Source organism: Acomys minous (genome assembly GCF_964271855.1).
Source record: "Acomys minous genome assembly, chromosome: 5".
In the NCBI taxonomy this organism is placed as follows: domain Eukaryota; kingdom Metazoa; phylum Chordata; class Mammalia; order Rodentia; family Muridae; genus Acomys; species Acomys minous.
In genome coordinates this window covers 37,856,279-37,873,926 of record NC_140494.1, presented here as the reverse complement: position 1 = coordinate 37,873,926, position 17,648 = coordinate 37,856,279, and the positions used below count along the sequence as shown (strand labels likewise).

General features: G+C 46.1%; 1 protein-coding gene across 1 annotated transcript; it reads left to right on the top strand.

The window, feature by feature from the left end:
- Positions 1-10: 10 nt before the first annotated feature.
- FASTKD3 (FAST kinase domains 3) lies at positions 11-10,677 on the top strand. The gene is made up of 7 exons (XM_084782860.1): positions 11-135; positions 1,787-3,247; positions 3,423-3,508; positions 6,010-6,184; positions 7,258-7,327; positions 7,982-8,096; positions 10,321-10,677. Exons 2-7 carry the CDS (start codon positions 1,810-1,812, stop codon positions 10,417-10,419), a joined length of 1,983 nt encoding a protein of 660 aa, XP_084638986.1. The 5' UTR covers positions 11-135; positions 1,787-1,809; the 3' UTR covers positions 10,420-10,677.
- The last annotated feature ends 6,971 nt before the right edge of the window (positions 10,678-17,648 follow it).

The following is a 17,648-nucleotide window of genomic DNA, read 5'->3' as shown; positions in this document are numbered from 1 at the left end:
CTGGGCGCCGGATGTGGGCGGTGCTTAGCGCCGCTCACTCGCCGGGACGTCCTAGGTAAGGGACAGTGTTAGCAGACGGACATTCCTAGGCTCTGAAGTTCCCTGTCTGTCCTGGGCGCGGTTTGGACCCGCTCGGTAAGTTCCGCGGGGTTCGATACCCCGGCTCTTCCGTCGCGATCGCCGTTGTCACTCGCGCTCCCGCGTGCTCCTTGGCCTCCGGTCTGGCCGCGCGGTGTCTACATCTGCCATTGCCCCGCACCGCTGGATTTTCTATAGTTGTTTTCACCTGTACGGTACTCCAGCCCCACCCGCCTCCCCAGCTTCTCTGCGCGTATTTACCACGCTTTGCCCGGCTTGTATCCGGAATTTGAATTTTGCCGGCTGCTCCTCCCCTTTCATATATATACTGACTTTTCCGCGCCTTCATGCGAGTCTCGAGATTTGGAGGTAGAATTTCAATTCCAGCTTTCTCTCGTTCGCAGCTTAACTGGGTGCGGCGGCTTCCTCGTGCTTCAGTTTCTTAGCTGGAAAAGCGTCAAACGAACTAAATTATTGACCTAACCCATAGACAGGACTGACAGGAAGACCCGGGCAGCGATCGGGTTTATGGTTAGGAGCGAGCATCTCTCTCTGACATAGTGAGCCCATAGGGAGTCAGCCATGTGATGCTACAGTGCACCTGATGATCCTCAGAGCTCCAAAGGCGTCCACTAAGCGTCACAGGAAAGAAATTTCAGAATGAGCCAGAATGAAGCCAAGTCAGTGAGTTCTGGCGAATCAGAAAGACAGGCTTTTGGGGGCTGGAGAGATGGCTCAGAGGTAAGAACACTGGCTGTTCATCCAAAGGTCCTGAGTTCAATTCCCAGCAACCATGAGGTGGCTCACAATAATCTACAGTGATATCTGGTGTCCTCATCTGGCATGCAGACACACTTGTGGGCAGAATACTGTATAAATAATAAATACATCTTTAAAAAAAAAAAAGAAAGGCTTTCTAGAAGACTGTTGAGACACGTGGGCCTGAAAGCCTGAGCAGTCAATGAGGTATACTATTATGGGGTTTTGGGAACCATTTAATCATAGTCAACTTTACATATTAAAGGAGGTGTGTGTTCGCGTACTCCATCTTTTCATACAACTCAAGCCTTGAAGAGGAAGCCTTTGTAAAGGTCCATGGTGTGGCTATGCACTGAAGAAGGGCGTGCCCCTACATGTAAAACATTAATCTGAGATCCTTTTGTATACATGTGATTCAAGGAGTTTAGATTTAAGGCATAGTTCATGTAAAAAAAAAATCTCTGTAACACTGCCTAGAAAGAGGTGTGCAGGTCTTTTGCAGGTGGCCTGGTTAGTTAGGGTGAAATTGTTGGGTGGTAAGACAATTCAGTACGGCCATCAGGACTAGGAGAGTGGGAAGCCCTTTTCCAGGTTCTCTCCATTGCCTGGCTTGCTAGAAAGAGGAAACCTCGCTTTTTAATATCTTTCCTGGTTCTTGGTTTTTGTTATGTTTTTCAAGACAGGGTTTCTCTGTGGGTGTAGCCTTGACTGTCCTGGACTCACTTTGTAGACCAGGCTGGCGTCGCTCACAGTGATCTGCCTGCCTCTGCCTCCTAAGTGCTGGGATTAAAGCTGTGCGCCACCACGCCCAGCTGAGGTTCTTGTTTTTAATCTTCATCACTGGATACTCATTCTTAGTTTCCTAAACAGTGGTGTTATCTTTCTCACTATTTGACCTTGCCTTTTTTGTTTTTGTTTGTTTGTTTGGTTGGTTTGTTCTTATGCTCAGGCAAAAGTTGCGACTCTGATGGCATGGCGTTAATCACCCTGCGGAGAAACTTTTGCCATATGTCTGATTTTTGGATACCTGGAGCTGTGGCTGCTCTGAAAGTTCCCCGTGGCAATCACGTTCAAAAGGTCGTCAAAGATCATCTCCGTGTTTGGTTCTGTTCCCTGCAACCTGAGCTTCTGAGGGTCAGATTCCATCATGCCTACTGTAAAAACTTCCACTCAGAAAACGGAAATGATCTCCATCCAGTTGCTGAGCCGTGGCTCTCTCATGTACAGGACTGGAACCAGCCGGAACAGAGCCTCAAAACCGAGGACGTGGAGATGCCTTACAGGAGACTAAACAGCCTCACCTCCTCAGAGGAAGTGTTGGGCTTCATAAATACACTGGACACTCTGCCGGTCACTCTGGCAGCAGCAGCTTTACTCAGGATCTGTGAGGTGGGGAAGAGAGGCGTTGAGCAAAGGCTGCCAAAAGGAATCCTGGAGAACCGCGCCTTCCAAGCTCTGTGCCTTCGGTGTGAGCAGGAGCCCTCACAGATGACCAGTGCTGCTCTGGTGATGGTTCTGCAGTCTCTGTCTGTGTCGCCCGTGGATCCTCAAAGTAGCCTGATGCTGAGTCTCATGGCAGAGTGCCAGAGTCGCCTCCGAAGAGGTGGCCTGGAAGCCCACCATCTCTGTGTCCTCGGGGAAAGTCTGCTTAGACTTCGAGGTCCAACTTGTGAGAGTCTGGAACTGATCATCTGTCAGCTACAGAGGGAAAATTTGCAAACATTTCTCCCGGAGGATATCGTGGCTATTTATAGAATTCTGCAGGCGTGTCCTGAAAAAGTGGACAAACATCAGACGTTTTTAAACACAGTGAACAACTTTTCCCTTTCAATAGTTTCCTACCTGAGTCCTAAATCCATTAGCCACATGCTCACTGCCTTAGTGGCTCTTGACCAGACTCATGCACTTCCCCTGGTTATTAAATTGGGCAAGCACGTGGTGAGATACATTCCTCGATTCACTAATGAAGAGCTCAGGAAGGTCTTGGAGGCCTTTGTGTATTTTGGACACAGTGACCGGTTTTTTATGGATGCTTTAGAGCAGCATGTGGCTGCCCTGTGCTTCTCCTTGGACCCTGACGTCGCCAGCACCGTGATGGAGTACTGCAGCAGAAAGCGGATTCTTTCTAAGCCAATTCTTGACGCGGTTGCGGAGACTTTTGTGTGCCAGGCAGACAAGTTTTCGCCTAGTCAGATTTCCGAATTAATTGAACCATTTGGAAAACTCAATTATTTGCCATCAAATGCCCCTGCTCTGTTTAGGAAGGTAGAAAATGTGCTGCTTGCTCACTTACATCATTTTCCACCAAAAATGCTACTGAGACTTCTTCACTCGTGTTCGCTGATTGAACGCCATCCAGTCAATTTCATGTCAAAAATATTCAGTCCCTTTTTTCTTCAACGGTTGCAAGGTGAGGCGGTTAAAAAATTAACTATTGGAACTTGGGATGTACTTGGATACTGTTTGCATTGACTCATAACTGCAGTGTCATTTTAAACTGCTCACTTGAGTGCCTGGATGGTTTTATGATCATAATCCCTTCATTTTGCATGCCAGAATTGAAAATCAACAATTTTTTTTTTCAGGGAAAGAGTCATATTTGGACAGAGTGAGCCTGGCGCAGCTGACCCAGCTGTTTCTCACCTCAGTCCTGGAGTGTCCTTTCTATAAGGTGAGGATACAGATGTGGGAGGCGTGGCTTTATGACCCCGGAATGTTCGTCACCTGTGCTCTCTGAAATCGTTAATTTCTTTTGATTTTGGTCTCAAACAGCAGAAATTTGTCTTGGGCTGGATTGGTCCCCTTGTGTGGCCTGGTCTTTGGGAAACATCCCTTTCCTCAATCTTGTCCTGGAATATGGGTTTCCCGCCATGGAGTTCCTTAGATTTTTATCACGTGTCACTACTCCAGAGTCCCCAGCAGGCTTTCTCCCTCCATGTAGCTGTTGTGTGGAGTGTCACTGGACTGAAACAAATGCAGGATTGTTTCTGAGTGTCTCCTTAGGCCAACATGCTGCTGTAGCTTAGCTTACGTTTGCCCTTTCCGCACAGCACTGTTCTGGTAACTCACCACCTTGAGTAGAATTAGAAATGTTGTCCCCAGGCCTGGCTGCTGCATCTCCCTTCTGTGCTCACACAGCTGAGGGTCTGATTTGAAGAGTAACAGCCAAGAGCAGAAAACATGACTCTAGACTTTCTAGCTGCTTGGATGGCTCTAGTGTCTGTCAGGATGAACGTTCCCTCCACCCCTTATACCCGTGAAAGGGTAGTGTTAACAGCAGTTTCTTTGCCCAGATTAAGGTAAGCAAATGCGTGTGGCCTGTCTGCTTCATTCCTATTTGAAGGGATGGGCTGACTAGGAAGTACAGTGTGTTTTTGGTCCAGCACCCTGCAGCCATTCCCGAGTCCCAGATACAGAGCTTCAGCCGCGGCTTTGATTTTCATGGCATTTGTTCTGCCATTGCACTCTCAAAGCACGTCAGCTTTTTGCTGGTTTGTCTCTGTCAACAATGCTGTAATGAACATCCTTTCACGCCCTATCATCCAAGAGCTTTTAAAACATCTGTGAACTAAATTCTTAACAGGGGTGGGGATGCTGATGAGTGTTGTTTGGAGGCGCACATTTCCCCATAGCAGGGATACGCGTCATCTTTGCCCACCAGTAGATGAAGGTGACAGCCATCACTTCCACGCTTCGGCAGCAGTGCGGCTGGGCCTTTGGGTCCTCGTCATTTCTCTCCTGAGAAGGGCTGTCATGTTTAAATGTCATTCTAATGAGCAGTAATGGCGCTGAGCATGTTTTCAGCTGTTTATTGTTCATTTATGTTTCCTGCAAGTTGTCCTTCTACAGCTTTAAGAATTCAGTGTGAGACAAGAGTTAACAGCTATGACTGTTGTACATGTTTTGGTTTTGTCTTTTTATTATTTTTTAAAGCAATGTTGATGGTTTTGCTATGCAGAAGTTTTAAAATTTTTATTTTGCAGACAGATCTCTGATTTTTGAGTTTCCTATCTCTTCATATTTATGTTCTGCCGTACATTTGACTCAACTTTTAAAATGACATTTCCTAGCTCAACATACATAACAATTTAGGTATTTGTGTATGTGCTTTAATTTTAAAAATTATGTTTTGTTTTATGTTGGAATCTGCATTTTGGCCACTCCAGTGTGTGTCCACAGGTTTATCTTACAGTCTCCTGTGTGCATGTCTGTGTGTGGTGAGTACACTGCATAGGATACATATGTTAACTGTAGTCACCGTTACCTCCTGGGATTTGTATTCTGCCATGGATAACTGGCCAGTTTGTTGTGTTTTATTCCTCTTTTTCTTTAGAAATTGAAATATCACTATTACCACATTTTTCATTTACCATGGCTAGTTTTTATCAATTTGACACACCCCAGGAAGAGGTAACCTCAGTTGAAGAACTGCCTCAATATGACTAGCCGTATCCTTGCGGGATTCTCTTGATTGACGTGAGGGGGGCTGGCCCACTGTGGGTAGCTCTGTCTCCAGGCTGGACTGTGTAAGAAAGCCAGCTGAGCATGAGCCAGTGAACGAGTGAGTAAGTCACACACCTTGGCTCTTTCTGATTCACTTCCTGCTTGAGTTTCTGCCCTGACTTCATTCAGCAATGGGCTGGGACCAGGAAACATAAACCCAAGTAAACCTGTCCTCTCGTGAATTGCTTTTGGTCATAGTGTTTATCCCAGCAAAAGAAATGCACACTAGAACACTTCTGTTAAGAACTTCAGTTGAGGGCCAAGTGGTGGTGGTGGCAGCAGCAGCAGCACATGTCTTTAATCCCAGTACTCAGGAGGTAGAGGCAGGCAGATCTCTGGAGGCCAGGGTAGTCAGGTACACTGAAAGATCCTACCTCAAAAACAACTCAACCAAAGGTTTAGTTGAGAATAATAGTGACCTTGAAGCAATTCCCAGCACGCCAAAGGCGCTGTTAATGTGAGTGCTCCATGCGTGCTGCACTCATTCACAGATGTGAGCTGCAGCGGCCATCTTGTGTACTGCCATTTTGGGATGAAAGGTGTGCCTGTGTCGTAGAAGCATGCCATGTATAGTTTGTGTCAGTCTTTTACCTCAGTAGCCTTCAGCTCACTCTCTAGTCTCACATTTGATTTTTTTTTTTTTTTAATGCTTGCATATGTGAATTTTAGGGTCCCAAACTGCTTCCTAAATACCAAGTGAAGTCATTCCTCACTCCGTGCTGCTCCCTAGAGACCCCCATGGACCTCCATCTCTACAAGTCTGTGGTGATCGGGCTGATTGATCTGCTGGGATCAAGATTGTATTTTGCTTCCAAAGTCTTGACGCCCTACTGTTACACCATAGGTGAGTGGGTGAGGGCTTGTTTTGCTCAGAAGCATCCTGCCTGTGTTGAGCCATAGCTAGCGGTCTGTGAGATGCAGGCTGGACCCTTCCCTCAATGGAAGGCAACCAGGAGACGAGGCAAGCAGAGTCACTGGAGAGCCGGGACTCTTGAGTTGAGTGTCACAGGTTAGCCACAGAGTTGCAGGACGTCTGGGTAGAGGATCCTAGCCTTTTTCTGTTTGATCCCTCATTTGCAAAATGAGAGACGGAATAGTGACCTTGGAGACTGACTGATGAAATAAAATAGAAGCGCTCAGTGACGGACCTAGCTGCGGCTGTGCTTTAGGCCTGCACCGTCCGGAGTGCCATTAGCACGTGCAGCTACTTAAGTACAAGTTACAGGTGTCTAAGTTCAGTTCCTTATCACTCTAGCCACATTCCAGGTGCTCAGTAGACACCGGTGGCTTCTTAGATGATTAAATTATGGTCTAAATCCTCACCTGCTGCAGGGTTGCGTGGCACAGTGCTTGTGAAGGAGTCCGTGTCCCTCTGCCCTAACTGTTCCTTAGATTGTCGAGTAAAGAAAATAACCACAGAAGAGACAGTGTGTGGACACAGCTCACTTCTCTCTTTTATGAACGGTAGTGTCTGAGGGAAGGGAGCGGATGTGCACATGCTCATGAGCCACACGTCAGGTGGGGGGTACCTTGCTTATATGCAAAGAGAGCAGCGCTGGAAGCAGAGGCGAGGGCCACAGTTGCCTAGGTGTCTGCTTAGCTTAAAGGGTTTTCTTCCCTCTCAGTGGAAGGGTTCACACCTCTTGTTGCACAAGGAAGAAGAGGGTGTACCCGGTTCTTGGCGCTCTGTAGATTGCTTGAAACACCTGTTTCAGAATACTTGACACTTTCAAAGCTGGCTTGCTTGTTCTGTAGGGCAGATTAAATAACCATTCTCACTATTGGTTGTGGCCGTTACTTTGCAGCCTCGGCCCCCGATAAGGCAAATATGGAAGAAATGAACCAGCAGAAGGGATGCAGGAAGATGGTGTGGTTGAGGGTATCACACGAGGAATTTTTCCTTTCTTTTTTTGCTAGATGTTGAAATTAAATTAGATGAAGATGGATTTGTGTTGCCGTTTACGGTGGATGAGGATATCCATAAAAGGTAAAGAAAGTTGTGGGTTTAAAGTTAAAAGACTTAAGTTAGCAAACTGATGCATTTCTTAAGATAGACGAGACGTTAAAATAGTGAGCTTCAGGGAGACAAGCAGCAAGCACAGGGCCTCTGCATATATGTTACAGCTTTTACTTTGTATCTTTTGTGGGGCTCCTGACTGTGAGAACAAGTGGGTCTCTGACTCCCTTGCCTGCTCTTGGGACTCTTTGCCTCCTGTTGGGTTACTGCGTCCAACTTTAATATGCTTCATCATATTTTATTTTGTCACGTTTCGTTGTTATTTCTTAGAAGCCTGTTCTTTTCTAATGAAAGACAGGAAGGGAGTGGATCTGGAAGGGAGGGAGCGTGGAGAGGAACTAGGAGGAGTGGAGGGAGGGGAAACCATAACCAGGGTGTGTTGTGAGAAAAGAATCTGTTTTCAGTAAAAGGAAAAAGAGTGGAACTGAATGCTGAGCCTATCAGTTTTGGAAAAATCCTTTCATTTGCTTAAACGATAATAGGATTAAATGTTTTTTTCAACAGACTTCATGATTCTTTTAAAAATAATATTGATACATAGAAGTAGACAAATTTTGAGTAATTTCTGGCAAGTGACAAACTTTGACTTGTTGCATAAATTACAGTTAACTTTTGTTTTCTCAGGGTGGCACTGTGTATCGATGGGCCACATCGATTTTGCTCTGACAGTAAACACTTACTCGGAAAAGAGGCCATTAAACAGAGACACCTGCGGTTACTTGGTTACCAGGTTGTTCAGGTATGACCTCACCTTTCCCCCCCCCTTCAAAAAGCAGTCTCCATTACAAAGATTTGCTTTTTCAGTTATGTACACTGACACATAGTACAACACTGTACTTTGCATGAGTGAATTGCAGCTCATGACTAGAGGAGTACCAAACCAGAAGAGATTTGGGGGTCCCCAGAGGAGCAACAGGGCCTTGGATGGGATATCCATTGATGATGGCTTTCCTGTTGTCTGTCACCCCTGGTATGGTTTCGTTGTGCTAGCCTATGTTCTGCCCCGCCGGTTCCATGCGCAAGAAAAGGCCCAAGCTGGGTATTGATTGCATCCACCTTCTAAGCAAAGATAGGACAGTCCTCACTGTCAGTGTCTGCCCATGTATGTTTTAGGTCCAGCCTCCATTTTAACTTATTTTATCAGTAAGTGGCCTGACACCCCAGCAGACCACAGATGGTCCTGTCTAGTTTTTATCTTAGGAGTTAGTTGATTCGGCTTAACTTACTTAACTCACAATTTGTAGTGAGACTTTCAAAGCTTGGTGTTCTCCAAAGCTCATACCTGTTTCCTTATCAATACGCTTACCTCTGCCTTCAGAATTCCTAAGTTCCTGGAATAGCTGCTGTTCCAGTTCCTGTCTGATGTAAAAGGTAAATCGAGCAAGGTGTTCCAGGGCCTTCATCTACCCGCAGTGTTTACAGCATTATGTTTTCAGTAGGGATTTTGTACGGCCTGCTGGGCAATTGTAGTAAACACTGCTAAACACGTTCCCAGCGCTCTTTAGTTCTTACTGACTGCCCTCTGCCTTTCTGGTGGCTTTTTCATGCTGTCCTGCTCACTCCCAAACTCATTTTCTAGAAGCTAGCCATACAGTGTGTGCTCAGAAACCATTGCTTCTTTATTGCTTGCAGGCTAAACCAGAGACTCTGTCTTAGTGTTCAGAGCATTCGTTATCCAGTCTGCACACACAGAGAGCCTTCAGACACGTGGCCTACTACCTGGCCCTTGTTCCCACCCCTGGCCCCTCCCCCATCCCTCTGTTTCCTCTTTCCTGCTACTTTTCTGTTCTCTTCCCCTGCCCCATCCCTCTCTGCTTTTCCCATCTCAAGCCCTCCACTTTCTCCCTCTGCCCTTTTAAAGGGAACTTCTTATTTGCCTGTTTCAGTTGTCTCGGAGGATTATTTCCTCTGTCTGCTGACTGAGGTCTAGTCCTGGAAGCTTCTAGCTTCTGTGCAATCTAACCTAGGTCTACAATGCTTTCAGCCTCTGAGACTTACTGCCTAATAAGTTCACCCTTCCTTGTTCTTACTGAGCTCTGGGCCGGCTGATTCAGCTCAGCTGTTCTGGCTCAAACCCTTCTCCCAGCTGACTTGCTCAGTCTGGCTTCTCTCTCAGCCCCTGAATTGCTCTACTTTGCCTCAAACTAACTCAAGCAATCTGCTCCTATCTTCTGCCTCTTTCTCATTCTCTGGTGGCTCGCTTACCAGTTTCTAGCTTGTTCTCTCATTCAACCTCTTTCTGTAAAATTCTCCTGGTAAAACTGTTTCCTCCCTCTCTCTGCATTGCCCTTTAGATAGCTTCCCTTTCCCCTCTCTTCTCGTGAGAGTTGGGCATATCCTATTCTGTCAAATCTTCTCTGATTCGTCACTTTCTTTTTCTGTCACTCAATAAGACATCACTTTCAAACATGGCTGCTTCCTTCTACAAACTAAGGTTACCTTCATTGTTTGTGATTAAAGTCGTGTACCACCATGCCTGCCTGGACCTAAGTTTTTCTTTACCTAAAACTTGCTCTATACCAGGCTGGCCTTGAACTCAGATCTGCTTGCTTCTGTCTCCTGGATTAAGGGCGTGTTTGTATTCCAGGTGGATCACATAGACCTAGAAGGTCTTTGGGTGTGATCTGTTGCCAGAACAGCCATGTTCTGAGTTAACATTCCTCTACAGCCCTTGCTGTTTCTGTAGCCAGGGCTGTGTGTGGCTTTCTGTAAACTTGAGTGGTTCATCGTCCCCCAGCTCTTTTGTCCCCCTCAGTTCTAAACTATGAGCAGACTTAGCTCTCGCATCCTCTCTCAGTTGCCCCTCTGTGCCCAGCATTGCTCTAGGTGTTGGGAACTCCAGGTGCAGAATCAGGTGTGACCTTTGTCCCCCTCCTGGTGGAGGCAGATGTAAGGAACAAGGTAGAGGGACAGCAGAGTCACCTGGGATGGTGGCAAGTTGTAATGGTTGTTTCCTTTCACAGGTACCCTATCATGACCTGGAGCTGCTTACATCACGGCTTGAATTGGTGGAATATTTACAAAGAAAGCTATTTTCTCAAAACTCCACTGTCCATTGGTAACAAAGGAACCTGGCTTCAGCATTGAGAATGAAAAAGCTTTGATTTGTAAGAGAAACAGTTTAATCTATAAATTAGCCACTACACGGAAATATGTTTACTGACTTGGGATCTGAAAAGGGTCTGTGGTTTTTCTTATACCATGTATATGTGCATTGGTGATAAATTTAAAATGAACTTAATACTCGTGTCATAGATGCCTTCACCGCATCAGAGGAGATCACTCAAACACAATAAAGCAGTGCCATTGTTAATGTGTGTCTTCCTGCTGGGACTGATGTTTGGTAAGGATCATGGAAGTGAGGAAGCAGAGCTGTGTAGGTTAGGAATGGGCGATGCCTGGAGGGAACGAAGGGTGCGCTGTGTTGATCCTGTGGTCCCCTTGTGTCAGTCAGGGGACAGGTGTGACACAGTCTAGAAAGCTGGGTCCTACTACAGCCAGCGTGGCCTTGTACAGGGACGGTTTGCAGCTTACCGTTCACCACCCTGCTGAGCACTTTGACCTCATACGCCTGTGTCTTTGGTGCCTTCCGGGGTTCAGGCAGTTTTTCCATTTTGCTGTGTACTGCATGGGCTCAGAGAGGATGCTTCCGCTAGTGATAAACACGCTGTTTCAGGGTGGTCTTGAGAAGTAGTACACCATAGGAAGAATTGGGGTTCAAGAATCCTGAAGCCTGCGTTCATTTCCACTTCCTTACTTGACAGTCATGGGCTTGAGCTTCAATGTCTGGGCAAAAGTCCTGTGATAGTGGTACAGCCCTCTGGCCTGCAGAATCTGAGCCACTTGGGACCCTGACATAGAGAAGTAGCCTCAGTTGACAGAGTTATGTAAGAAGGGGGAACCTCAATTACCCAGGACAGAATTGCCTGTGTGTGTGTGTAGGGGGGGGCATTTTCTTAATTACTAGTTGATGTAGAAGGGCCTAGCCCCACTGTGGGCAGTGCTGGTCCCACACCCATAGGTATAAAAAAGCCAACTGAGCAGGGAACCAGGGAGCTAGGCAGTAAGCGTCTTTGTGCAGGCCCTGTGCTTGGATGCCCACCCACCTCTGCTTCCCGCTCGGGCTCCTGCCCTGGCTCCTCAGTGATGGGTGGAACCTGTAAACACAGATGTACTTTTTCGTGCCCCAAGTTGCTTTTGGTCGTGGGCTTATTACAGCAATAGAAAGCAAATTAGGACAGGTTTTGTTTTACGCCCTTAGGGATACGATAACAGTACTACCAAATGTGTGGGTCACAGCAGCAGAATAAAGTATAGGCCCTCACAGTTTGAGGCTAGGAGTCCAGTGTCATGGTATCAGCCAGATATGCACCTTTGAAGACTTAGCAGAGTGCTTTTCCGCTCCATGTGGTTTGGAGTGCCCTGGAGAGCCTTAGCCTAGGCCTGGCGTCTACTCATGACCGGCTTCCCATTGGTGTGCATGTGAGTGTGCGTGTGCGTGGGTGTGTATACGCGGTATTGCCTATTCAAATCGCTGTGCTCTGAGTGGGGCCTGTCTGGGCCCTTGCCTCCCACGCGGCCGTGTGTGTGTGTGTGTGTGTGTGTGTGTGTGTGTGTGTGTGTGTGTGTGTGTTCTGCTTCCTGCATGGCCCTGCATCCTAGTCTTCTAGTTCTCCTTGATCACGGCTTCCACGTGGTCTTGTAAGGATTCCAGCCTCGCTAAGGCGCACCCCAAGAGAGTCACACCTGCAAAGAGCACCCAAGTCAAACCGTTCACACACACCAGGCCGGGGTGAGCAGTGGCGCCTGGAAACATGTGTGGAACCCATCTGCAAAGGCTCAGAGTGATTTGTAGGCTGAGTTTTAGATCAGTGTGGGGGTCTGGGGTACAGGCTCCCAGGGTGCTGTGCTTGGTACCAAGCAAAGGAGACATTCCCAGGAAAAGAGGCCAGAATTAACTCTGGCTCTGCTTAAAACAAATTTTAATTCAGAGAGTGCCTGTGTATGTTATAAAAATAGGTGAGTAAGTATGGTGTTTGGCTTCACCAAATGTCATGAATCAGGCACTGTTTATTTAAGTGTCTGTACATTGAATTTTCATGCCTTTGAATCTTTATGTCTGTTTGCTATGACAGCAAGCATACCCAGGCTATAGCAATTAAACACTTTTGAATAAGGTCTAATCTTGTTATATTTTTAAAAGTACAGTGAGAAAGGAAAGTAGAAAATTGTTAAGACAAGTAGACTCTGGAAGCTGCAGTGATAGTCTCTTGGACGACTGCCACTAGGGGGCAGCAAAGTTTATGGCATTGACTGAACTACAGGATGAGAAAAGATTGTGTGTGTGTGTGCGTGTGTGTTTTGGACATGTACATGTGTTGCACACTGAGGAAGAAAGTCAAAAGTGAAAAGTCAGTTTTCCTTCTTTGCTGTCTTCCTTTTGCCTGAGCCAGGCCTAGATAGGAGGGAGCAGGAATTACACTGGGATGAAGTGTTTGCCAGATGGGAGATCTTGGAATACAGGCAGGCATCCTTCCTTCCAGATCTTGCTGTTTGACTCATTTGTGGGTAAATGTTCTTCAGAAGGAAAATAAATAAATAAATAAGAAGGAGTAAAATCCATATTTGGGAGGACTTTAGGGAGGTAAGTAACCAGGTCCCTTTAAAAAACACACAAATCCCACAGCGCACTTGCTGAAGGATTGCAGATCAAGGGGAACCTTGGCTTCATGGTGGAGAATGAGGAGAAGTGGTTTCTAAAGGCCGAGCTTCCCCCAAGTGGAGCTCATCACAGTCATGTGGAGTCAACACCTAGTGTAGGATGGTGCGATGAGGCCGGAACATGCGCGGGAGCCTAGCACCTAGAAAGTAGTTAGTACTCTGAGCACTGGCAGCTGTCACTGTCCCGGTACATTTGCCTTCTTTCTCAGATACACTATTATATATAGCTAATAGTGAGGGCTCATGACGAAATGGTCTTTCATGAGGAATACTACTTCCTTTGCGAGTAGCACTGACACAGTGCCAAAACCCTGTGCTGTTTGAAACCAAATGGATCAAGTGGAGCATTCTTCAGTGACCTGCAGGATCTGAGCGTGTGTGGGATGTCCTGCTATGCCCTGCAGGATCTGAGCCTGTGTGGGATGTCCTGCTATGCCCTTCAGGATCTGAGTCGTGTGGGACATCTTTCTGTGGCTTTTAGGATCTGAGTCATGTGGGACATCGCACCATGGCCTTCAGGATCTGAGCTACATGGGACACTCACTCTGACACAGAGGTAGCCTCAATTTCCTGACCAGACACTGAGCCTTTCACAGTTGTAATGTCACCTCAGGGTGGCTAAGTATTCACTCACACAAGTTGTTCTGTGGCCTCCTGCCTTTCCCAGATCCTGGAGAAAGCTGTCCTTCTTGCTTGGCAGCCAACTCAGGCTCCCTCTGACGTGCAGCTTCCCTTGCTCCCCACCCCCATCAGAAATCTAGCTTTATACTGATGCCCTTCGGCTGTTGAGGTCCATCAAAAGAAACCTTGTCCTTATACACTTGTTATCTCATCTCTCAGAAAAACAAACATCTTTCCCAACAACTCCCACAGTCTCTGGCACATAACAAACACTTTGTGGGTTGGACTGATATTTTGGGCTTTGGTGTTTGCAAGAAACAATATCTCTTGGTAACCCTGCTGCTTTTAACTGTTATTATGGAAACACTTTTGTTACAGTTATTTTACCAGTATGGCCTAATAATGTTTATTATTAGGCCTGTAATTATTGCGGCAGTATTTTCTAACCTGCTAGCAATCAATCAAGACAAAGACACCGGTTATATTTCCAAATAGCTTTAGTTAACCTGCAGCAGGGCAGATACTAATCCCCTAAGCTACTTCCCATAGAAGCCATCTGCTTTTAATAATTTCTATCAAACTACCAAATACTTGCTAATGTTCATCGTCTTGGCCAAGTCTCCATCCATGGGAGCCATGTGCCTCTCCTTTACCTAAGCCATGGCCCAGTCCTCTCTCCTCTCCTCTCGTCTCTTTCTACCAAAATTCTCTCTGTCTCCCCCAGCCCTGGAACCTTAGCTAGGCCTATGCCATTTTCCCTACCCACATGTGATGGCCTTTTATTGATCAAACAGGTTAGGCTCTTAGGCAAGGTACAGGTGGTACACAGAGACAGCAAGCAATAATTAGCATCAGAATGCACCAGACCAACCTCCAACACATTTTGAGCACCTATAGGGGCTGAGACAATTTTGGAATAGTTGAGTCCCTTTATTCAGCATGTGAAATTACCATAATTTTTCAGTCATGTTCCATCTAGTTCTTTTTTTATTGGAATGCTTTTGGAAAAATCAAGCTATTATATCATTTTGCCCTAAATACTTCAGTGTACATTTGTAACCATTTTTCTTAACCATTCAGCCATTATTACAGCTAACAAAATTAATAATTACTTTCTACAGCTTCATGTCAGAACAATGTCGTGTTTCCTGTGCTGTTTCTGTGCTGTATTGTATTCAAATCAGGATGCAAAGTTCTCATTCTTTGTAGCCATGAAGCTCTTAAGTCTTTGATAACTACAGCTCCTCCTCCATTTGGCTTTCAGAACATTAATTTATTGGAGAAATTGATTGGTTAACCTATAGAATGGCCAACATTGTTAGTTTACTGTCATCTAACCTGACCCTGTGTCTGCTGTACTTCCCACTGAGCTGAATGTGACATCCAGAGTTTCATTTAAGGCCAGTTTCAGTGTTCTCTCCCCCCACCCCCACCCCCACCCTGCTCTCCCCTTTCCATTAACCTTTTCCTAATGGTTGATTGTGGCTTAAATTAATTATTTGACTCACTGCTGATATATATATCAGCCTCCTTAATTCCCTGTATTTGTCTATAAAAAAGAAAGAAGTTTGATGCTCAAGGTAACCATAGGGTCTTGATCAACCAGTGACCCTCAAGCCTTCTATACAACCGACAGTATCTATGGCCTGTTGTTGGTGTTGTTGGTGTTGTTATCATGAGTGGGAGATCTAACAAGGTAAAAGCTTGTTCAGCCTCACTATGGGTCCCGGTTCATGTCCTGCTTTAGTTAAGATGGCTTTGGTGGACAGTGGCTTTTTTCTCAGGCGTTAGTCCTCATTTTTCCGTGGCCTTGACCCAGATTTGGAGGCCAGTGCTGATGGGTTATTGTGCCTGTACTCTCTTGACTTCGTGATAGTCTTTAAACTTGCAGAGAAACACAGCTGGGCAGCCCTTCTCTGAGCCACAAGCGTGAGCACATATAAGTCTGTTCCTTAAGATCACTAGGAAGCAGACCAAATGCAGTGGCATGCTTGTGCCAGTTAAATTTAAGGTAAGTTAGATGCTGTGAGTTAAAGTCCAGTTACACTGGGCCACTTAAATGAAACAATAATTGTGTCCAGTTCTATAGCTTCCCCATTTCTCAGTTTTGTCATCAGTCTAATGAGCTAGATGGGGTGTCCTAGCCTGTGAGAGTGTATGAGAACACAGTATATACAGATTGCATGCCGCTCAGGGGTGCTGACGCCACAGCTAGCATGGCCTGACAGCAGTTTCCTCTTGTTTCTCCTTCTCTGCTGTGGATGTGCAGAAAGGCTTCTAACCAAGTCTCTCCAGAGAAACAGGATGGGCTTTCCACTGCTGTGGACCCCTTCTCCCCCATCTCCCTGTTTCCCTGAATTCATGGCACCTCTGGGTAACACTGGCTCACATCTCTGTATGGGGCCATGCAGACATCAGGGTGCTGACACATAGCATGGCAGTGCTGTGCACACAGCCGTCGCCATGCAGTTCCCACATAGGCAAAGGCAGTGTAGAAGGAAGTACAGAGTCCAGCCCGAGCCAGACAGGTGAATGAAATGAAGCTCAAGTTTTGCTGCTCTCACACTGAAGCCCATGGGCTTGGCCTGAGACCAGGACATTGAACATCCCATTGGCATTTGAAACACAGATCTGATCCCTGTGTGTTCACAAATACCCAGTTTGCCTCTGCTGTAGAAACTTGCTTTGTTTTAGAGAAGAGTTTTCGTGTCTTTTTTTCTTTTTTCCTTTTTTGGCAGAGAGCTTTGCAAGTTAAGATGTGAGGGACTTAAACACATTGCACTTGTTTGTTTTTCCTTGAATTCCACTGGAATACACAGTGAGATCATACATAAATTATTTTTTAAAAGATTTAAAACTGCAGTAGTTGAAAGCTCTGTTTGTCTCCCTGCTCTTGTGACCAACTCTTCCAGCCTCCCTTGCATTACTAGCCTTACATTGGATCCAAGTTCTGGTTCTTTCCATGGGCATGGGACAGGGGCTAAGGCTCAGGTTGGAAAGGCGAGTGCTGGAGATATAACATGCTTTTGTGCTGATTTCATGCAAACTCTGAGGTGTTCTCTAGGCTCCTCAGAAAATAACCCAGGAGTGACCAAGCTCCACATGCTTTCAGTGGTGAAAGGGATCAGTTCATCCTGAATTTCAGATGCTGATCTGTTGTTCTGTCATGTGCAATTTCCAGGTCCCAGCCCAACAGCATGGACTGTTATGGTCTCTCCCACCTCTCAGTCCTGGCCTCTTTCTCCTACTCCATGGACTTACATCCCAGATAGCTCCTGAGCATGCAGTCCCTGCTTAGACTCGCCTTTTAGAGGAAACTCAAGCCAAAGCAACAGTTTTTATTTGTCATCAAATACTTCTGAATATTTGTTGTTCCTGATGGGGTGAGAAGATGTACAAGGAACTATTGTTAGAATTACCTGTATTATCTGTATTATTAGTATGTCTGGCTAGCTATCAATTAAGACTTGTTGTATTTTAAAATAGCCCTAGTTAACCTGGGGCAGGGCAGACACTAATCATCTAAACTACTTCCCATAGTAGGGCAGGTATGAGATACCTGCCCCAATCCCATGCCCTCTGGCTCTAATAATTTCTATCAAGCTACCTCCCATCCATAATCCCAAATACTTGCTAATGTTCTTCATCTGGGCCAAATATCCATCCATGCTGGCCATGTGCTTTTCCTCCATCTAACCCATGACAGCCTTCCTCTCTTCTCTCTCCTCAGGGTCTTTATCTCCTCCTTCTTTCTCCTTCCCAGGATTCCTCTGTCTCTCTCTAAGCCTGGGAACTTTAGTCACACCTATCTCATCTACCCTATCCATGTGGGATGGCTTTTTATTAATCAAAGGGTAGGTCACAGGGACAGCAAGCAGTAATTAGCATCAAAATACATCACACTTGGGGGCTGGAGAGATGACTCAGAGGTTAAGATCACTGACTGCTC